This window comes from Pelobates fuscus, chromosome 1, assembly GCF_036172605.1.
Source record: "Pelobates fuscus isolate aPelFus1 chromosome 1, aPelFus1.pri, whole genome shotgun sequence".
Classification (NCBI taxonomy): domain Eukaryota; kingdom Metazoa; phylum Chordata; class Amphibia; order Anura; family Pelobatidae; genus Pelobates; species Pelobates fuscus.
This window is the reverse complement of record NC_086317.1, coordinates 126,216,195-126,240,070: the sequence shown is the minus strand read 5'-3', so window position 1 is coordinate 126,240,070 and position 23,876 is coordinate 126,216,195. Positions and strand designations below refer to the sequence as shown.

Genomic DNA, 23,876 nt, shown 5'->3' with positions numbered 1-23,876 from the left:
GCGAAAGCAAGAAGGGTTAAGTTTTTGTAGGCTACCATTCTCACTTTGTTTGTGTGCAATATCTGTTAAAGCACTTTGCACTTTAGGTGAATTTGCACTTGCAGAAACCTAAAGCGTACAGTTTTATTCATTGTATAAAAGTTATTTATAGTAATTATGTTAATTTTAAAGCACCTTGATACTAGTTGCACTACGTCATGCAGTTTGAGTAATAGTTACTGCAGTTTACATGCACTTGAATTCATTATTTATTTTTGTTCTGTTTTATAATTTTTGTTTTGTTGAATAAATGTTAATAAAATATACCGTATTTTTCGCTCCATAAGACGCACTTTTTTTCCCCTCAAAAGTGAGGGGAAATGTCTGTGCGTCTTATGGAGTGAATATGAAGCTTTACTTACCTGTCTTGTAGCGTTGGCCGGCAGCACAGGGCGCACCGCGGTACTGGAACTTGAATTTCAGGTTCCGGTTTCCGGCGGGACTGAAAGGAAGTGTGCACAAGCTGAGTGCGCACTTCCTTTCAGTCCCGCCGGAAACCGGAACCTGAAATTCAAGTTCCAGTACCGCGGTGCGCCCTGTGCTGCCGGCCAACGCTACAAGACAGGTAAGTAATTATGGGACAAGGGGAGGGGGGCAGTATGGGAGAGGAGAATATGGGATAGAAGAGAAGAATATGGGGAGGGGGATGAAGTCTATGGGGAGGGGGGGGAGATGAAGTCTATGGGGAGGGGGGAGATTAAGTCTATGGGGAGGGGGGAGATGAAGTCTATGGGGAGGGGGGGAGATGAAGTCTATAGGGAGGGGGTGGATGAAGACTATGGGGAGGGGGTGGATGAAGACTATGGGGATGGGGGATGAAGACTATGGGGAGGGGGGGGATGAAGACTATGGGGAGGGGGGGATGAAGACTATGGGGAGGGGGGGATAAAGACTATGGGGAGGGGGGGATAAAGACTATGGGGAGGGGGGATGAAGACTATGGGGAGGGGGGATGAAGACTATGGGGAGGGGGGATGAAGACTATGGGGAGGGGGGGGATGAAGACTATATGGGGAGGGGGGTGAAGACTATATGGGGAGGGGAGATGAAGACTATATGGGGAGGGGGGATGAAGACTATGGGGAGGGGGATGAAGACTATGGGGAGGGGGGATGAAGACTATGGGGAGGGGGATGAAGACTATGGGGAGGGGGGATGAAGAGGGGGGTGAAGACTATGGGGAGGGGGTGGATGAAGACTATGGGGAGGGGGTGGATGAAGACTATGGGGAGGGGGGATGAAGACTATGGGAGGGGGGGAGAAGACTATGGGAGAGAGGAGAAGACTATGGGAGGGGGGGACACTATGGGACAGGGGAGAAAAAATATTCTGAACAAACTGCCCCATAGTAAGAAACACTATGGGACAGTTTGTTCAGAATATTTTTTTTCTGGGTTTCTTCCTTTAAAAACTTTGTGCGTCTTATGGCGAGGTGCGTCTTATGGAGCGAAAAATACGGTACTTTACAAAACCACAAATTTGTTCTTATTTTTCTAAAAAAAAAAAAACGAACAAAAAAACACATGCTAAATATATAACAACTATAACGTAATGGAGTGATTTGGGTGAAAAGAGCTTGTCCCTGCAGTCTGACAGATGTAAATATTGCATTTCATAAGAAAAGGCAGAGTTTACATTTGCTTCTAAGGACATCTCTAGTGGCTGTCAAATGTCTTTTTCTCGTAGATAAATACATGCACACTTTTTTTTATCTAAATATCTTTACAATCTAGTGTTTTGTAACACCTCTAATACATTGTATAAACTGCAAGATAAATGTATGGGGGAGGAGGAGCGGCAAAATACTCCTTCACCTGTGTTGACAAAATTCCTTGCACCGGCCCTGTCTGTATGTGTGTCTGTCAGTGAGTGTGTATGTGTGTCTGTCAAAGAGTGTGTGAGTCTGTCAGTGTATGTATCTGTCCCTGAGTGCGTATGTTAGTCAGTGAGAGTGTATGTGTGTGTCTGTTACTGAGTGTGTGTGTATGTGTTTGTGTGTGTGTTTGTCAATGAGAGTGTATGTGTGTGTGTCTGTCACTGAGTGTGTGTGTGTCCATCAGTGAATGTCTACGTGTGTGTCTGTCAGTGAGTGTGTGTCTGTCACTGAGCGTGTGTGTCTGTCACTGAGTGTGTCCGTCAGTCAATGTGTGTGTGTGTGTGTGTGTGTGTGTTTCTGTCAGTTAGTGTGTATGTGTTTCTGTCAGTGAATATGTGTGCATGTCTGTCAGTGAGTGTGTGCATGTCTGTCACTGAGTGTGTGTGTGTCCATCAGTGAATGTCTACATGTGTGTCTGTCAGTGAGTGTGTGTCTGTCACTGAGCATGTGTGTCTGTCACTGAGCGTGTCCGTCAGTTAATGTGTGTGTGTGTGTGTGTGTGTGTGTTTCTGTCAGTTAGTGTGTATGTTTTTCTGTCAGTGAATATGTGTGCATGTCTGTCAGTGAGTGTGTGTGTCTTTCAGTGAAAGTATGTGTTGGTTTGACAGTATGTGTGCCAATGACTGTGTATCTGTCAGTGAGTGTATGTCACTGTGTGCATCAGTGAGGGCGTATGTCTGTTAGTCAAAGAGCGTGTTGGTTTTAAATAGGCAGAGGTGCGGCAAATTTAGATTGGGGGGTGCCCAAGTTTTGTCATGCCTAGGCAACACAAAACCATAATACACCACTGCTCCACATAGCATAATCACTACTGTGAGCTGTAATAGTTATAGTACCAGGAGTGTCCTGGTGCCCTTAATTGAAAGTAGTCATGACTGCTTAAGAATAGTTTGACTTCTTAGCTCGTGTCCACCAAGAGCAGCATCCTAAGCAGATGTTTCGATTTGCTCTCTAGCTAATTGGTTGAGAACATCAGCTGGTCACGCTCAGCCAAAAGGCTAAGCCCTGGGAAGGCAGGCATATTTCAGACAGAGAGTTGGAAGCTCTCTGTCTGAACTGATAGAGAACTGTAGTGATTATGGTGCTTGGAGTGTCCCTTTAGGCACCTGTAAAATGTGACTTGTAAGATAGCATTCGATTTCTTAACTACATAATATAGCATATCAAAACATATTGACATAACTGGACAGTATCCTTTCAAAATTATACTTAATTTAGAAATATAGTATGTTGGTCGTCAACATTTTCTAAGAATGTTGATCCATAGGCAATGTAATCCTGTGCATATTTAAATAAAACTCCAGCAGCCTATCTAAATATCTCATTGTTCAGCTTTGAAAGAAAGAAAAATAAAGAATACCTTATAATCAATAACAATAAGTCACCCTGCAAATAGATCAGATACCTGTAGGACTTTCAGATACAATTAAAGTGACCTATATATGTATATTCAATGTAAGTGAAAATAAAAAGGTGGAGTGAAAATACAAAGAGAGAAAACATAATGATGCAAGACTTTCCTCAGGCCCCAGGCTACTGATCACAATATGTTGTTCATTACTACTTACCACAGTGCAATGTATACACGACAGGAAGTCTAATGAATACTTTTTGGGGGTTAGAAAATATTTTAGCATTATAATAAAATGAAAGAATGATTCAATATGGTTAAAAGCTATTTTTTACACTTGAATGGGTTGCCAAGAGAATGCCATTTACAATATTTGAGTCGTTAGCTAAAGGTTAAAGAGGATCAGACACTTCCCAGGATTTATAATATTATATTTACCTACGGTATAACTAAATCTAACAAATATGTAAAAAGTATCACCTAGTAGGGCACCTATTGGAGGGGCGATAGAGGAGGTAATGAGGAACCCAAAGATACCCTGGACTTGGGGGAGCCAGACAAACTCAAGAAAAGCACAGCTGTTTTGGGTGACCGGGACTTTCACCCCAGCGCCATGGAACTCTGTGCCGGATTGGAGGGTAGCCGCGACCTGCTAAAACTTTGACCTCCATCCAAATTAGGCCAGCCACCTCCGATGGGGGTGCTCACTTACATTGGATGTGTTTTAGGGTACTTTGTGCTTTGCACTTTCTGTAACCGAGAGCTGATTCAATTATCTCACAGACACAGAGGTGCCTGGACGGGCTTATTCTACAATGAATGGAGAAACATTGCTGAGGGTCTGGGTATAAATCTGTGTGCTTGCTCAAGAAAATCACTTCTTATTCACCCTTCACTAAGTCTCCACTAATGCTTGGGTGAGACGGCTATACAGCTATACACTCTACAGGAGAGCTTGATCACTTGAATCAGTAGCACAAGACCCTGATCTAGGGTGGGAAAGCTCTGGATAGACTCCGTCTATCCTGGTTACAGCTAGGAAGCATACTTGGCAGAGGTACCAAGCTGGGGTGCTAGGCGGTCCGTCACAGTAAACATTGCAGTTTCTCACATAGTGTTTTATATTACTGGGTTACAAGGATAGGGACATTGTACCCAGACCACTTCATTTATATCAAGTGGTCAGAGTGACTATATACTGACGTATACGTGTATGTGTAAATACACAATTAAGAAAAGGTCACCCAAATCTGGATTGTAAGAATATAAAAAAAGGTAGTTTAGCTACTTCAAACAGATGACAGGGCAGGACTGCCACAATATAAAGGGATTTGCCAGAAGCTTCGGGATGAAGAGGGTAAATCTACCACCATTGCAGTCACAGTGTCCAGAGTGTAACATAATGCAGTGGCTGGAATATAATAGATAAGTACCCTAAAGAGAAATCATTTATGAGTATCATATCAACAAAAACCTATACTATAAATAATACACATTTGTACTAACTATATTAATAACAAAAGCATTGAGTGAGATTTACAAACATGTTGCCAACAGAAAATTGAAGCAATGTTCTGAAAGTGACTCAGTTGCCATGGAAACGAATAGAATAAAAATAATTTTCTATTGGCTTCAACCGTAATGTATCCTCTTTTACAAATGTTCCTCACTTTCTTTTTATCAACATTTTTATAAATCTTCGCTATTCTGTTTAAGACACATGACATGTGTGACATGTCATGATTCCCTTTTATTCCAGAAGTTTGGTCCTTAAGGGGTTAAGGGGTTAAATAAGCTTTGAAGCAGTTCATAAGTCTTCTTGGGGGAAAATAATAATTTGTTATTTAGTTCAGTTCGGAACATCTGTTTACTGATTATTTGGTGTCAACTCCATTTCATTATCTAACAGAACAAAACAATAAAACTGATCGTATAAACAAACTTTAGAAAATCCTCAGCAAATGAAACTGATTCTAATGTCTTAAATAAACATTTCACTAAGTATTCTTGGCTACGTAGACTAAAATCCCATGTTTGCTAGCTAAGTTGATATTTTGGCTCAATCATGTAAATGCGTGGTCCAAATTGAAACTGCTTTTACATAAATACAAATCATAATAACGAGTAATAAGTTCAGTAAGGAGGTACTCATAGGACACAAAACAATGACTTACACGTATCACAAAGAAATGGATTTGCAATGCATAAACCAATATATAATACTTCAACATGGAATTTTAAGTACCAGTGCAACTGAAATTTTTTGTTACAGATTTCCTCTTATTACTTATATCAGTTAAATCAGTGCATCATATTTTTAGGATATGTAGGGGAAGTTTATTTCCAAGAGTTAGAAGTATGGGAGCCCTCCTGACACAATCCGTACTTCTGTTGAATCTCACCCTTTTGGCATGAATATAATCATATACACCTGTTTATCCACACAGAGAAGGACATATATTTGAGTTGTACAAGGTAATATTTTAAACTAGATTAAATTATATTTGAGAAATTAAATAATCAAATCCATGGATTGTAAATAGTGCACCTAGATCATGGTGCTAAATTCCAAACACTGGCATCATTTTCGCATTTCCCCGCACTAGACTGCCTCCCCAAATTAAGTCTGGAAGGTAGCTGAGACAATCACCCAATGTTCTTACTGATTGAGGCTACAGATTGCCTGAGAGGAAAAATTTCAAGGAGAAAAACTGATGGCTGCAGCCCATGGGGACTTGAGAGCATGAACCCGACTAAAATTAGGGCTTCAGTTGGACTGGGAGGTTGGTTTGTAGATTGGTAGAGAACATTTCATCCAGAGCTTTTAGTTGAGGAGCCTTATGTTGTCATCGTAGGTCATCATGTGAAGCTGTCAGGTCTTTTTAAACACTTTCTATTTGGTAGGTGATGGGCTTGTTCCTAGTGATGTTTTCAGTACCTATAAAGCACCTGTTAAAATGCTGCCTAAGATAAAATGTCTTCCGTTTATCAAATGTGGAGTCAACACACGTCAATGTGTCTCAGCGCTGCCTTAACATCAGCTGTGACTACCACCTGTCATGGCATAACAGCCATGGAACAAGTGTGGTCCAAAAGAAGAACATGTTCTTCACAACATCTGAATCCTTTCATGTAGAGTTGGTATTTTTGCACAAGTGAGTTTTTCTTCTTACTGTTGATCACTTGTGTTCACTTTTTTGTTGTTGTTGTGAGGGGTTGGTGTCTATGAACTGATTAGTACACGTATAATGCTATTATGAGTTATGAGTTTGAGTGTTAATGGTAATTTTCCATCCTCTGTAGTTGTGTGGCAGCAGGCATCTAAGACTGATGCACTGGTGAATGTTCCAAGGTTAGTTATTCATATAAACAGAAGAAAAAAAACATGGAAAAAAATCTTATCTCTTGACTTCCTTATCAGTGCCCTATCACTAAATGTGTGTGTGGAAAAGATTTTTATCATGAACGTGGCTTAACATTTATGAGCGCTATACATATTGCAAACGTACATGAAATAAATGTAATTCGCACAACTGAGAATTCCACTCTGAAATTCTGTTGGAAAAGTCACTACTTAGAGCAGCCAAAATTAACCAGAAAAAAACAAAAACATTTAAGTATATCTAATGTGATCATATATAGTTGGCTCCGACGTTATTTTTTATTTAAACCAAACAATTAAGTCATTTAACCCCTTCCAGAAGTTTGGTCCTTAAGGGGTTAAAGGGCTTATTAGTTAAAACATATTTGTTGCCATCACCAATACAACGTTTTGTCGTAGCATACAAATAGGAAAAGTTGGTACCTTACCTCTATCATGGGATGGAAGATTAATGTGCAATGCACTGATAATGTCTGTTTAAATAATAATTTAAAGCTACTTTAGTGGATAAAACCATGTCATCCAATTGAAAAAAAAAAAGATATGATTTATTTACAAACAGAAAAAGGACTTACACTAGTACTTCCATAAGCAAAATTATGGATGGCTAATAGATTGTCAGTTATATAATTGAGCAAAGTCAGCATTACCCATGCCTTATTCAATATAAATCGCTCACAGTGTTTGATATTAGAGTCCCCACTGCTCTTTTGCAACTGCTCGGTGCGTACTAACCTCTATAAGGAGATGCAGGGAAAAAGATCAGTTGCAAATGAGCATTAAAAAAAAAACTGTACTCTGGATCTAAACCATAGCACTCAGTTGTGGGCCAATGTTACTGCTCTATGCGACACACTAGGCAACTGCTCTAGGCCACTGGTTCATGCAAGCTTTCCATCTAATCGCTCTATATCACAGCAGGGCCGGTGCTAGGATTTTTGACTACACAGGCGAAGATGCATTTTGACGCCCCACCCCACGCCTCCCCCCAAAAAATAAACAATGCATCTTCAACTCTGTGTCTCGTAGCCCCCTTTTGAATTTCTTACCCCCATTAGTGTTGCATATCCAACCTCTTCAATGTCTTACCCCTTTGGCCCCTTTGTGCCCTTTAGTGTGTCTCCTACAATCCCTCTTATGTATTTCTTACTTCCCCGCCAGCCCCTTTCTGTCTCTTTCTTGCCCCCAGTCCCTATCTATCTCTCTTTTTCTCCCACATAGACATGGATACAGGCAAAAATACATACATGCACAAATACACAAACATACAGACACACAACCATACAAACACACAGACATAATTATTCAGGCACACAGTCACAAAGATATACAGACACACAGTTCTAAAAGGCACACAATCAAACAAACACAGTCATACAATCTACACATACAGGTACATTGTCATGCAAACACAGACATATATTCATACAGACACAGGCACACACAGAAATACAGACACAGACATAAAGAAACAGAGAGGCATATAGAGACATACACAATGATACAGACAGACATACACACACACACTGACAGACAGACATATACACACACACACTGAGACATACACACACACACACTGACAGACTGATATACACACACACTGGCAGACTGATATACACACACACTGACAGACTGATATACACACACACACTGACAGACATATACACACACACACTGACAGACAGACAGACATATACACACAAACACTGACAGACATACACACACACTGACAGAAATACACACACACTGACAGACAGAAATACACACACTGACAGACAGACAGACATACACACACTGACAGACACACACACACTGACAGACAGACACACACACACACTGACAGACAGATATACACACACACACACTGACAGATATACACACACACACTGACAGACAGATATACACACACACAGACAGACAGACATACACACACTGACAGACATACATACACACACTGACAGACAGACAGACATACACACACACACACACACTGACAGACAGACAGACATACACACAGTGACAGACAGGTTCAGGAGGGTGGCTTACCTGAGTTTCAAAGTGCTGCCTGAGGTAGTTGGGAGTTGGAGGAGCTGGTCCTGCCCAGCACCCAGCCCCCTCCTCTCTGCCTCCTCTCTGCTCCCATGCTGACGTGAGGGGGCCGGCGGTAGCTCCGCCCCTGCTGGGCGCCAGCCGCGCTGTGTGCTAGAGGGAGCAGGGATATGACGTGTTCATGTCCCCGCCCCCTCCACACAGTCCGCGGCACTGCCGTATTGCGCTCGGTCACGCTACAAGAAGTGACCGGCAGGAGAGGGGAGCTGTGCGCTTCCCTCCTGCCGGTCACCCGGACGTTTGCGCCCCCCCGGGCCGGTGCGCCCTAAGGCGGCCGCCTGAGCCGCCTTATGGATGCGCCGGCCCTGTATCACAGATATGTAAACGGAGCCAATGCAATTTTTCTTTTGGTTGTATTTTTATTATCTTCATTTTCTGCAACTTAATTGAGCAACAGCACTATGCAACTGACTATACAAATTCTTCGTGTTAATTCTCTACGCAATTCTTCAACACAACTCATATGTGTAAAATATATGTCATCGCGCTAATCTTTAACCAATGTCAAGCGATATCATCCCCAATGTTATGTAAAAATGTGCTTGTCTCATCCTGTACCCCTATGTTCAGCGGTTTGTATTGGGCCTGAGGATTGCCTTTGGGGCACCTCGCAGGCGTATGTTAATTTATTACGCACTACAAAAATAAAGAATTAAAAAAAAAAACTGTACTAATCCGTAGTAAAGTAAAGCAGGATATAATTGAATCGCATCTTGGAGTACTGAAATCAATCCAAAAACATAGAACAAAAAATAAATACCCCTTCAGCAAGCCAACCAGCGTTTCAGACAACAATCAATGCGTTTCATATTGGTGTTTCCTATTCGACCCCAGTATCTCATGGAGTTGAACAATCTTGAAATATCAATTTGTCAATATGAAACGCTGGAGGGGATTTTATTTGGATTGATTTTAGTAGCCTAGGGGGCAAATAAATTATATGCAGTTTTACTTTACTTTAAACATCGAGTTTTTAATGCTCAGTTGTAACAGATCTTTTACCAGCACATGTTGCTTATCTAGGAAACGTATATGTGTGCAATTAATTTTCAATACGTTTAGGGGATGGATTGTGAGATTTGAAAACATTCTGAGATTTAGCAAGAAGGAGAACTACAGTTTTTCTTTTTGCTGAATATTTATTTTGCTTTTATTAGGGGGTGATATTCCTTAGATTCCATTTCATAAAAACATTTACGAGTTAAACTTTTTTTGGTATTTTAGACAATATATGTTCTTCAACAAGATTTAGCATATTTACTTTTTGCAGTGATAATATACGGTAATATTATTATTAATAATAAAGTGCCAACTAATTTCCCAGTACTGTGCAATGGGTGGACTAACAGACAAGTATTTGCAACAAGAAGAGTTGGACGCACAGGAACAGAGGGTGTTGAGGGTCCAACTCAAACAAGCTCATATTAAATGTTTAATGGTTAGGAAAACTTTTCACATACTTTACAACTTCATGTTCCCATCTGGTTATATCATTAATTGTGGCATAAGCCACCAACTACTCTTCTAGACAAATGTGCAGTTTCCACTTATGCATATTGAAACAGAAAATCAAAAAATGTTTGACAGATAACAGTTCTACAATTAAACTTACCTTTAATTTTAAGATCCACATTATTCCTGAGCCATGGGTAGATTCCATGGTTCGTCATGTCATCTGGAATGGGGTTTCCCTGTATCCATCCACCACAGGCATATTGGAAAAAGTTGTTGCAGGGATCGACGGAGAAATTCATTTTGTTTTGAACTAAAGCAGCTGTATGCGTATATACATAAAAGAAAAAGGAAGACAAAATAGGAATATACTATGTTATTACAATTATGGATTGCTAAAGCCGCGTTTGTTTAATAATATCTATACAGACTGTCCATAAGTTTTAAATCCGTATTTTTTTATTACATTTATATATAGAATAAGACCACATATTATTTGAATATAATGACATCTTAGGGTTCTGGAGACATCATATAGACCAAAGACTAAATGTTGAGTATTTTCAGGGGTCAAGTCCTGGGGAATAAAGTTTAAATGTGCATACACACATATATATATATACACACACACACACACACACTCTCTCACAGACACACACATACATTCAGACACATACACTCAAAGACACACACATTCACAGACACACACATACTCAGACACAGACACACAAACACTCACAGACACACACACACTCACACTCACAAATTATTATAATTTTTTTAAATAAAAAAACTGTCCACCCAGCCTCCTTACCTGGAGAGCTGGCATGGACCTGTCCCTGGGGTCCAGTGGGGCAGACGCCTGTCTCCATATTAGACGCAGCGAGGGAGCTGTATTCTCTCTGCTCCCTCTCGCCCCGCGTGCTGTCTACTGATGCCGGGAGCCGGAATATGACGTCATATTCTGGCTTCCGGCATCAGCAAACGGCGTGCGGTGAGAGGGAGCAGAGAGAACACAGCTCCCTCACCGCGTCTGATATGATGACAGGCGCCCGCCAGGTGGGTCCATCAGGTGGCCATTAGGCCACCTCTTGGGCCCCCCATGACAGTGGGAACACAGGAGGCATTTGGGAGTGGGAAAGCCGCCCCCTGAGTGCCTGCAGGAATAGCGGGAACGGCGTTCCGGCTGTAAAAAAAATGCTGGAACACCGTTCCCACGCGTCCCTGCAGGACTCGAGCAGGAGTAGTGTAGGAGTTACAGGGTAACTGCAAGCATCATGGGGATATGATAGAAATATTTAAATACATAAAGGGAATCAACACAGTAAAGGAGGAGACTATATTTAAAATAAGAAAAACTACCACAACAAGAGGACATCATCTTAAATTAGAGGGGCAAAGGTTTAAAAATAATATCCTGAAGTATTACTTTACTGAGAGGGTAGTGGATGCATGGAATAGTCTTCCAGCTGAAGTAGTAGAGGTTAACACAGTGAAGGAGCTTAAGCATGCGTGGGATAGGCATAAGGCTATCCTAGATATAATATAAGGCCAGGGACTAATGAAAGTATTTAGAAAATTGGGCAAACTAGATGGGCTGAATGGTTCTTATCTGCCATCACATTCTGTGTTGCTATGACTACTTCAGTATCTAATGGTGTACTTGTGCTATGCTTATTGGGAGCAATTCCCTGGCAACCTCAAAGGTGGCACAGCAGGACAGGATTTAAAAATCAGGACAGTCCTACTAAAAATAGGACAGTTATAAGGCCTTCTCATGTGTGCGTAGGCATCTACACAGAAACACCATCCAAGCACGTAGGAACTATGTACTCGTCCAGTAATGCCATGAGTGTTTGTGTAGTACATGCAGCACTTCAGGGGTTTACCTAATCTACATGTCATGTCCAGTGGTCCATTGTTAATAATAGTGCAACCAATAGATATGTAGTCAGTGCAAAAGTGCAAAAATCTCAGGTCTACTATAATGGATATAATGGATGTGCATATTGTATGAGTTACATGTGCACTAATGCATGATATGGCCAAAATTATATTTTCATTTCATATATTTCTTTTGTTTGTCCTGAACAAATATATAAATAAAACATCGACTTTTGGCTTTTGCTATATATTTATCTTTAAGTGATAGTCGATTACTTGCTAGCCATAAATAGATAGTTCAGTGGCCAGCAAGGCCTGAGTAGGAACCTCAATTACTAAACCAGTCAGAATTCCACATGCATATGGCAATTAACTGTTCTAACAATCTCACTGTACCAAAAACAAATGTTACAAAACAAATCATCAAAAGACCTCATAAAATATGCAATAAACAAATGTGCCACCAATGATACTTTGTGGTCACATAAAGGAGATCTAAATGGCCACAAATCAATGACTTGATGTACTGCAAGTCATTTTGAGATCAACCGCAGTACACAAGGCTAACTGCAATAACTGGTTAACCTCACCTCTGACTATATGAGGACAATAGGTTTGGTTAGTGGTTGGATAAGGATTCACGGCGGAATTAGGGGAAAAGATAAACATGTGGGTTATCATTGTAGGGAAGTAAATAAATGTAGGTCCCTTTAACCCCTTAAGGACACATGACATGTGTGACATGTCATGATTCCCTTTTATTCCAGAAGTTAACCGCCTAAGGGGTAAATGTGTCCTCCAAATCTTAGGGGCCTAACCCTATATTTAGTACAATAGGAGAAATGTTCCGTATTGGAACTGGAGTATTTGGAGTGGCACTGATGAATAGAGCTAAACCGTATTTCAGTGAAAAAATATTCCAATAAACATAAATGTGAAAAAAACAAGTGACGTTAAATACTAGATTAGATACACCCACGCATGCCAATGCTTAAATTGTCCTAAATAACCTTTAATATGTTGCTTGGAAAGTCTACTAAACGGTTAAAAGGAGAGGAGGAAAAAATATCATGGAGTGGAGATATACTTATAAAGGGACTAATAACGTCCTCAGAGATGCTTGTGAGGATAAGTGTATAGTCTGAGACACCTACCAAATATCTCACAAAGTGCTCCACTAGAGATAAACTATATAGGGAGACTGCAGGAGACTTAATCCTTCTATGATATAGCGAGGAAAAAAATTAAACAATGCTAAAAACAGTAAGCATCTACCTAAGGTGAACAATATGTGTTAACTCTAAATAGTGGTAGATGGAAAGCCTGTATAAGGATGTGATATCATTGAGACTAAATCCAAACCTGTAGTGAACAAGGCGCAGAATGATACTGTAATAATGCATTATAGAGTCGAGTGAACCTCTAACTGATACTTAGATGTTCAAAAGATAATATGTAGCAACTAACGAGATCCGTAGTCAGTTGGACTATCTAATAAAGTTTAGCCACAGAAGGTTGACACTCCGGTATGCTCAGAGAGATAGCCATATTATAAAAACCATCCAATAGATAGTAGTATCTGCACGGATAATGATTAAACCATCAATGTTAGAAATACTAAATGTTCGGTACAAGTGTACCAGGAAAGACCCGCTATAAACTGATACTAGTAACGGTCCGCTACCTGAATACCCTAGGCAGGTTGTACTCCTAAGTAGATAAACCTATGATATAATGATACATCCCTCAGGACTCCCTGACTGGAATTGCAGGCTAACAATGCACAATGATCTATACAAAGTCACTAATTCCGGAGCAATCTGACCAGACTGAAGGGGAATCCTAAATACTCCTCTAGGTGCCCTCGATTGAATAGAGATATTAAATATCTGTTGTACACGCTAAGGGTAGAGGGTCTAAGGAAATCTGACCGAAGTCCGAACCCTGAGAGTAGAGAAGTGAAGACCAGAAACCCTACAGAGAACCACTCCTCTCCAGGTAAATTAACACTAAGAATCAGTCACAAAAAGCCTAAAATTATAAACCTAAATTAAAAGAACTAAGTGTATGAAAACGCCCGACGGGCTAGCCCCAGACGAAGGCGCATTACTATAGCGCCGAAAAGCACGTCGGGCGTTTTCATACGCTTATTTCTTTTATTTTATGTTTACAATTTTGGGCTTTTGGTGATGGATTGGTTCTATGTAGGGTTTCTGGTCTTCACTTCTCTACTCTCAGGGTTCGGACTTCGGTCAGGTCGAGGTTCACTCGACACTTTATTGCATTATTACAGTATCAGTCTGCGCCTTGTTCACTACAGGTTTGGATTTAGTCTCAATGATATCACATCCTTATACAGGCTTTCCATCTGCCACTATTTAGAGTTACACATACTGTTCACCTTAGGTAGATGCTTACTGTTTTTAGCATTGTTTAATTTTTTTCCTCGCTATATCATAGAAGGATTAAGTCTCCTGCAGTCTCCCTATATAGTTTATGTAGCGGACTGGACCCTGCACCAGAGTCTGCCCCAGTTTCCTGGAGGGGACTGCTTGCTCGCCTCCTGCCCTGTGGTTATGGTCCCTGGGAGATATGGCCCTTCAAGTACAATATTTGGGCATAATGGATTATGTATGACCTTACTGGCCCTTTAAGAACCATCTGGGGACATACTGTGGAGTTACTGGGTGACCACCATTTCATGTATCAGAGGCACATGGTGAGAACAATGGATGGAGCACATGGTGAGAACAATGGATGGCGGCCATTTTAACTCACAGACATTGTTGTGACTTTTCTACACGGTGCCATCTCGCCGGTATTTGGCACACAAAGACATCGTGCAGTAGTTTTAAACTATACAACAGGGGACACATTATACAGTAATTATTTTTTTATATAATCTGTATATGTTCTGCGGAATCTGCATTAAACTGTATCTTCCAAACTACTGAATGGATCTGGGTGAATTTTGGATATGTGGTTCACCCATGTTTTGGGGTCCCTGTGATATTTTTTATAAAACTGTATTCCTCTGCCTGTAATAATGAGATTACCCATTGTGTTCAGTAATCCTGTTACAGGCAGAGGGGAGGATTTTGTGTGGGATTGTCTGTGTGTATTGTACCGATTGATTGGTTGTTTTGTCCCTCCCTGTGGGCGGACCTGTATTCTCAACAACTGTAATAAAAACCAGGCTGGGAGTGCCAGCCTGAGTTCCTGCTTAACCCTCAAAGTGAAGTGCCGTCTCATTATTGGGGGAGGATTTATTGTATGCTGTTCCAGTTTGACTGCTAGGAGTGGAAACCTATTTGCATGGTTTGTCCTATTCGGCTGTATACAGCATTCATATGCTTGAGAGGATTTATATGCTTCTCTGATACGGTGATTGTGGTGTCTGCCAGAGTGCTTGGAGTCCTCAGGAAACGCTACGAGCATCCTTTAACGGAGGTACCCAGTCGGGGTGCCAGGCGATCCGTTACAGTTTATCTCTAGTGGAGCACTTTGTGAGATATTTGGTAGGTGTCTCAGACTATACACTTATCCTCACAAGCATCTCTGAGGACGTAATTAGTCCCTTTATAAGTATATCTCCACTCCATGATATTTTTTCCTCCTCTCCTTTTAACCATTTAGTAGACATACCACGCATGACTTTCCAAGCAACATATTAAAGGTTATTTAGGACAATTTAAGCATTGGCATGTGTAGGTGTATCTAATCTAGTATTTAACTTCTCTTGTTTTTTTCACATTTATGTTTATTGGAATATTTTTTCACTGAAATACGGTTTAGCTCTATTCATCAGTGCCACTCCAAATATTCGAGTTATCATTGTAATCGTGAACTGCAGCAGAATACAAATATGGGATGTTGTGGAACATGCGTGGCCTGTGTATTTACCCAAAATAAAAAACGTGTGAAACAAAAAAAAAAAACACACAAAAATTCAATACTTTGATGGAAATTCGTGATAAAATGTTTAAATGAAGAGTTCCAAAATGCTCTTGGCTAAGTAGCTTGGGGAATGCACTCTCTACAAATATATACCTTTGTATAGTAGTTTTGGCTTCTGTGACTACTATAAAAGTTTCTGCATGCCAAATTTTGCTAAATCTTAGCTTTACAATTATAATTTTCTCCTTGCAATATTTGTTTTCTAACTTCTAAAAATTTATTGAAATCCTAGACATATTGGGTATATGAACAATCCGTTTTCATTAACAAAATGACTTAGTTTTATTTAGTTACACTAGTTGTGTATTGTAATATTGTATTCATATTTGATATTGTGTTATGTATACATATAGGGTATCAAAAAAAGCCCAATTTCTCCTTTCTAAAATGATATATTATAATATAATAATAATAATATATTAGATTAATATATTATAATATTAGATATTATATAAGGGTGCGCTTAAACAGAAAGTGGAAATTGTGGTAAAATAAATGCATGGCAAAAGTGCCAAAAAGGCGTTGGTCCTTAAGGGGTTAATTTCCTTTGCATTTTTTAGTACCAGTTCAGATTCAGTACCAGTTTCCAAGGGAGGATCTCTCACTACTTTTAAATAAACACTGATAAAGCCAATTCTTTGGCAGTTCAAGTTTTTCCGAACACCTTAAATTAATGAAACTCAGATTTGACATTAAACATAACCATTGCAAACATAACCATGCTTAGGAATCCCTGTCTCTCCTTGCTAGTTAATCTACACAACACCTTCCTAATACGGCATTACAAAAAAGATAAACTGAAACTGTAAGATTTGAGCTTGTTTTGTATGAGTCTTATAACCAGCGTCTATATAGAGATCTTCCTGAGGTTGATTTACATATTTACATATTCCAATTCCTCTTTAATGTTCAAAAATGACAATCCCATCTTTGATGACTATGATGGCTCTGGGATAGGACCAGCGGTATGCCAGTCACGCACTTGGAAGGGTTTTGGTAATCGGTTGCATCGATTTTCTCCAGTGTAGCGTGGCTTTGCAGTGGCATTTTCCCCTTAAGGGAAAAAAATTTAATATATCGGCATACTACTGACAGCACAGTATGATGTCTCGGGTAGCAGCAGCTGGAGCTTGGGGAGACTTGGCTATGCGGTACACTCCATCAAATGAGAATTGTTTGGCTGATCTTGTAGGTAGCAAAAAGCTAATCAGACAACTGATGAGATATGGAAGTTCCTCGGGGGAGAGTGTTTCAGCAACTCCACGTATCTTGATGTTTCTGTTCCTGCTTCTGTCCTGTAATTTTTCCATTTGGCTTGCTAGATGAGAGTAAGAGGAGCTGAGGTGTTGGATAGTGTCTCCAAGGCTGTCCATGCTCTGCTTCAAGGTTTTTATGTCTGCCTCCGACGTGTGAAGCCTGGCGGTTACTGTTTGGATCGCTGTTTTCACTGCTGTTATGTCTGTATGTGGAGGAAAAGGTTATATATGTTCCTCTTTGTGGACTGAGCATCACTATCTGCTGATAGCAGGGTTCCAGATCTGGGATATTTTCTTCAGGTGGAGTGAGTGGGGCCTCAGGCCGTGAGGACGCCATTTGTTTTGTGCACGGCTCTGAGGTAAGCATTTGCCCGATGTCCTAGTTGTTTCTGGCAGTCGGCTGGCTTAGTCTTAGGTTTTTGCGACCCATTGCTTCATTGAGAGGTTCATTGAGTGTGCTCTTCGTGAAAGAGTCAAGGGTTAAGCCTAAACTGCCGTCTCATGTAAGCTTCCAGCGTGGCAGGCCCGAGATCCCCCTCTACATTTACTTTTTGAGAGTAAAACCAAATTCAATGTAGCTGTGGGAACAAGTACCATCACTCGGTCCCCAGGTTGGAAGGACCTTACTACTGCCTGACGGTTGTAGATAACATGTTGGCTCCTTTGAGCTTCTTCCAGGTATTGCCTGACTATTGGAGAAATTTGTGTAATGCACTCTTTGAGTTGATCTACATAGTGAATCACATTCTTTCCAGGTACTGTTTGTTATTCCCATTCTTCCTTTGCTATATCTAATAGACCCCTTGGGTGTCTACCATAAAGGAACTCAAAAGGGGAAAACCCTACAGAAGATTGGGGAACCTCCCGAATAGCAAACAGCAAGTATGGTAAGAGAGTGTCCCAATTTTTCCCATCTCGACCTACAACCTTGCGCAACGTGTTTTAGGGTCCTATTGAATCTTTCTACTAAGCCATCGGTTTGAGGATGGTACACAGATGTCCTCAAGGCTTTTATTTGCAATAATTTGCATATCTCTTTCATTAGTCGGGACATAAAAGGGGTACCTTGGTCAGTTAAAATCTCTTTTGGTAACCCTACCCGAGAAAATACCTGGAGAAATTCCTTTGCTATGGTTTTGGAAGCAGTATTGCGAAGCGGAATAGCTTCTGGATAGCGTGTGGCATAATCCAATACAACCAGAATGTACTGATTACCCTTAGCTGACTATTCCAATGGTCCCACCAAATCCATAGCAATTCGCTCAAAAGGGGTTTCAATTATAGGCAATGGGATTGGGGTGCTCTTAAGTGAGGTTTTGGGGCTGCTAGTTGGCAGTCTGGGCATGAGGCACAGTACCTCTTGACCTCTTCATATACCCCAGGCCAGAAAAGTCTCCTTAGAATCCTTTCCTGAGTTTTTTCAACCCCCAGATGCCCCCCAAATAAGTGAGAATGAACCAGATCTAACAACTTCCTTCTGAAAGATCTGGGTACCAAAAGCAGTTCAATCTCTAGCCCCTCAACTTTGATCACTCTGTAAAGCAAGTCATTTCTAAGAATGAAATGGGGATACATCTCTCTGGATTTCCCATCAACCATAGTACCATTCATTTCTATAACTTGGTAACGGGCATTTTGCAATGTTAAGTCATTAACTTGTTCCCTTCCAAATTGACTTGAACCAATGCCCAAGTCCTCAATATTAACCTGTTGTAGGGTTTGGACATGAGGTTTAATCAATATTTCAGTTGAAGGTGTGGAATTAGTACTTGGGCTAGGTAAGACCACACCTTCATTACTCTCAGCTTCATTAATCAAAGCCATTTGTAAATTCATAGTTGCCCTATGCTTATCTTCCCTTCGTTCACGCCTTTACTTGCGCCTTTTACATTGATCATAAAACAAGTCAGGGTGTGTAAATAGAAAAATACATAAAGGGCTCTCACTTATGGATTCACACTGAATAAGGCTTTCAAAGCCTGGGAAATTGCGCCCAAGAATAAGAGCATGTGGCAGTTTAGGCACAACTGCTGCCAATACTGGGTATGTTTGGCCAAGATAGCCTATTTTTATAGAGGTAGTAGGGCATGATACAGTACAGCCATGCACACAAAGTACCTTAACCTTCTTTTCTGGGATCATTTGAGAAGGCTGAATTAAACTGCTTGTCACTAGGGTAATGTCACTACCTGAATCCACAAGAGCTATTGTTGTCTTCCCATTTAACAAAACAGTTTTATCATATATGCATGTTTCAATATGTTTCCCCACCAAACAGATCAGTCCACAAAAGTCCTCATTTACAGAATTATACCCACATTCTATAGGTTCTTGCAAATGTGGACACACAGCCTTTATGTGTCCTAGCTTCCCACACTCAAAGCAGGTAACTGGGGTTCTCCTGGTCTGTATTACATGCTTTTGAATTGTGCCATAGTTCAAGGTCTTTGAGCCTGGAATCAGTCCTTGGTTCTGTTGTACTTTATATGGTGCTGTAGATTTCAACTCTCTCACTGCTGTATATCTTTCTACCACCGCCACCATTGAATCATAAGTGGTAGGGCTACCCTGTCCTGCCCACTGTCGCAGACCTTGGGGTAATCCTCGCAAGAACCGATCCAAAACTAATGTCTTAATTATTTGTGCAGGTGTTGAACCCTCTGGTTTTAACCATCTCCTTGCCAGATGAATCAAGTCAAACATTTGTGACCTGGGTGCCTTCTGTTCCTGGAATTTCCAATTGTAGAACCTTTAGGCCTGGATCACTGGAGTCACGCCAGTCCTTGCAAGAATCTCTGCTTTAAGAACCTCATAGCTTGCATCCGCCTCTTCCTCTAGGTCAAAGTAAGCTTTTTGAGCATCACCAAGCAGAAAAGGTGCAACTATGCCAGCCCATTGAGCATGAGGCCATTGCTCTCTGATAGCAGTTCGCTCAAAAGCAATGAGAAATGCTTCCACATCATCTTGCGGCGTCATCTTTTGCAGATACTGATTTGCACGTATTGGCTTTGAACCGCTGATTTGCTCTTCTCTGGTAGTTTTTGAGAGTTGCTGCACAGTCTCTTTCAGGACCGTCTTGTCCTCTTTTGACCGTCCTGTCCCCATTTGAGAAGTTATCAGCCGGCTAGCTTCATGTTGCACTGTGGTAGCATGCAGTAAGGCCTTTAACACATCCTCCATGTTAATACAGGGTTCAAACAGCTATTCCCACTTCTAACACCACTTGTGGCAGGATGGTCAGGCTCTTCACAATAAACTTAACATGCAACAGTCAGGATAAAATAGTACTGCAGTTTATTTTCACTTTCCACAATATTTACAAGGTTGTGCTCTCCCACAAAATAAAACAAAAAGAAAATAAATCCTACTCCAACTTGGAGACTTACTAAACAACAGTGTTACTAACTATCCAACTGGCCAGCTTATCTGGTTCCCAGTTTTAAACAAAATGAAATACAGCACTTTAAGCAGGTTTCACACAGTACCTTTTTCTCAGAGTCTCAGGCTTAACTGACAGAAAGATACAAAAATGGATATGGCTAGAATAAAGGCGCTTAATAGTTATTCAGTGAGAATTATTTGTTGTAGCTGCTATGTGCACTTTTAGTGGATACTCCAAAACCACTATAATTGTGAAACCAAAAGAAAACAAAATACCAAGCAGTGAGTGGGAATAGAGAGCGCTCCAATCCAGGGACGTTTTAGCCGCGAGGCAAATAAGGCATTTGCCTTGGGCGGCATTTTCCAGGGGGCGGCAAAAAACGCCGCCCCCAAATGCCCAGGGCAAATGCCTTGTTAGCCTTGCGGCTAACTGACATGCTGGGCGGGCGGGCGGCCGGCGAGGGAGCACTTCCTCTGAGCTCTTTGCTCAGCTCCCTCGCGCGCCGCCCGCAGAGTGAGGCTGGAAGTCGGAATATGACGTCATATTCCTGTTCCCAGCCTCACTTTGTGGGCGGTGCGCGAGGGAGCTTAGCAGACCGCTCAGAGGAAGTGCTCCCTCGCCAGCCGCCCACCCGCCATTGCCGCCCGCCCAGCAGCCACTGGACCACCAGGGAGAAAGAGACCCCCCCAGCATTCCCAAAGGTAAGGAGGCTGGGGGGGGGGAGGTTAAAAATAAATATATATATATGTTAATGTTAGTGTGTGTCTGTGTCTGACTGTTTGTGTGTGTGTCTGACTGTGTGTGTGTGTGTGTGTGTCTGTTAACGAACACCGCTGACCCTTACCTTCTCCTACACTTTGTTTTTCAGCTCCAGAGACTAAGTCCCGTTCGAAATGGGACTTAGTCGTTTTTCCGCATGAAATTGACCGGCCGCACAGCCCAAATCTATGGAACTGTTTTGGGCAGGAAATTGTGCTTGCGGTCGGTCATAAAGGGACCTCCAGCTAACTTTTGATCCGCTGGAGGGATTTGGCTGATTTTTGGAAGTGTTTATGTTTGATGTATGCTGAGTCTGAATATGTAATTTTTTATGGAGATTGAAGTTGAGTTTTGTCCTGCTCCAATCTATTACTAACATAGAAAGCCTCTCTGACCTTGCCACAGTATATTAATATCAAAATACAGTTAGAACAAATTTAAACCGATATATAACTTTTTTTATTTAATTTATTATTTTTATTGAGTTTTTATTTTTATTTTATATATATATATATATATATAAATATATATATATATATATATATATATATATAATTAACGTTATTCTAAGTGTCTTTTAATATTAATATAATTATATAGATTAATATTAAAACACACTTTTAATAATGATTTATGTCTGTGTATGTGCATATAAAAGTACTAAATATATATATGATCCAAGTATTTTTATTTACTTTTTAAAACTTTTTAATAACTTTTAAAACTTTTGTGCAGGCATTAGGGGGCCTGCCTGAGAACTCACATGGCCCAGGAGCAGGGCCGGATTAAGAGCCCATTGGGCCTGATGCTGACAATTATGATGGGCCTAATTATGGAATCTTATCGACCAAAAACAGTCATACCTCCCAAGCGTCATGTATCTGATGGAGATGGTGCTGGAGGGAAACTCATAGGATGCAGCTATAAGAAAACACATGCTCTATGCTAATCTCGCTCTAATTTATGCTTTCATATTTCAAGTAAATCCATAACCCCTAACAGCCGTGTCTAGTGAAGCAGGAAGTCAATGGGCGGGGTAAAATGGTGGGCCACTGGTGCGACCAGACCTGCCAAAAGGGGAGAGCATGACCAGGCATGCCAAAAGGGAAGAACACGTGACCAGGCCTGCCAAAAGGGGAGAACATGCCCAACATAGGCATGTCTGTCCAAAGAATTTGAAGGACAGCCTGGCATGAATGCATGTCAGGCTGCCCGCCAATCCTGCAGGCTGTCCAACTAAGGGCATACTATGCAGGCAGCACCCTGAGCTTGACATAAATGCATCTAATGATGTGATCACTCCATGCTTTCTAAGGACTGTCCCCTAGCACTCACTGGTCCACCATTACCTTCTTACTAGCAGGCAGAAGTTCCTGGTATATAGTCTGAGAAAAAGAAAAGGTGTATGTAGTCCCCATGTGTCCCCTAGTGTCTGTGTCCCCTAGTGTCTCAGTGTCCCCATATGTGTCCTGGTGTCCCCATGTGTCCCCTAGTGTCTGTGTCCCCTAGTGTCTCAGTGTCCCCATGTGTCCCTGCTGCCTTTCCCCCCATCCCTCACTTACCTGAGCTGTAATCTGTCTCTGCAGGCTGGGTGCTGCTGTCTGGACTCTGTGCTGTGTAGCTGCTCCCCCTCGGATCAGTGAGTAGTAGAGAGAGGCACGGAGGGATATGCTGTAACTTCCTATCCCTGCCTCTCTCCACACACAGTGACCCTTAATGGCCGGTGCTGGTATTGCAGAGTAATCTCCATTTATTCTGAGAAAAATACCTGCATTTGTATTGCCGGTATTACTGCAATACCGGCATGGCCAGGCAGCCTCAAATACTGGCTATGCCAGTAAAATACCAGTCAGGTGACAAACCTAAGAGTAGTGTGTTAAAAAAAAATATATATATATTTTTTTTTAAATGGGCCTATTCCATGGGCCTGGAGCTGCAGCTCCATCAGCCCGTATGTTAATCCGGCCCTGCCCAGGAGAGTGGATCGAGCAGAGGATGTCTGCCTGAGCTCCCAGGCAAACCCCAGGATTGCGATCACCATCGGGTGATCAGGTTAGTGGGGATTTACTAATGGACGTACCAGGTACGTCTGTGGTCGTTAACGGACGGTTTATATCAGACATACCTGGTACGTTCATGGTCAGGAAGGGTTCGACAAAAAAGGGCCTAACCCTAGATGACAATTATTTACAAAATTAAGTTGCTTCCCACAAAGGGATCCAAACTTCAAGCAAAGCTGCCATTAAGATGACAAATACATACGAAAAAATATTAACTTAAAGGGACACTATAGGCACCCAGACCACTTTAGCTAATTGAAGTGGTCTGGGTACACTGCCCCTATTGCACTTAGTGCTGCAATGCAAAATATTGCAGTTCCAGAGAAACAGTCATGTTTAAATTGCAGCACTAAGACAGCCTCTAGTGGC

The 23,876-nt window shown here is 41.3% G+C and overlaps 1 protein-coding gene across 1 annotated transcript in view; it reads right to left on the bottom strand.

The window, feature by feature from the left end:
* PHEX (phosphate regulating endopeptidase X-linked) overlaps positions 1 to 23,876 on the bottom strand; it is a 231,325-nt gene that overhangs the window by 183,291 nt on the left and 24,158 nt on the right. The window contains exon 3 of the mRNA XM_063450262.1: positions 10,370 to 10,531. Coding sequence (XP_063306332.1) covers positions 10,370 to 10,531 — 162 coding nt within the window. The remainder of the gene's footprint in view (positions 1 to 10,369; positions 10,532 to 23,876) is intronic.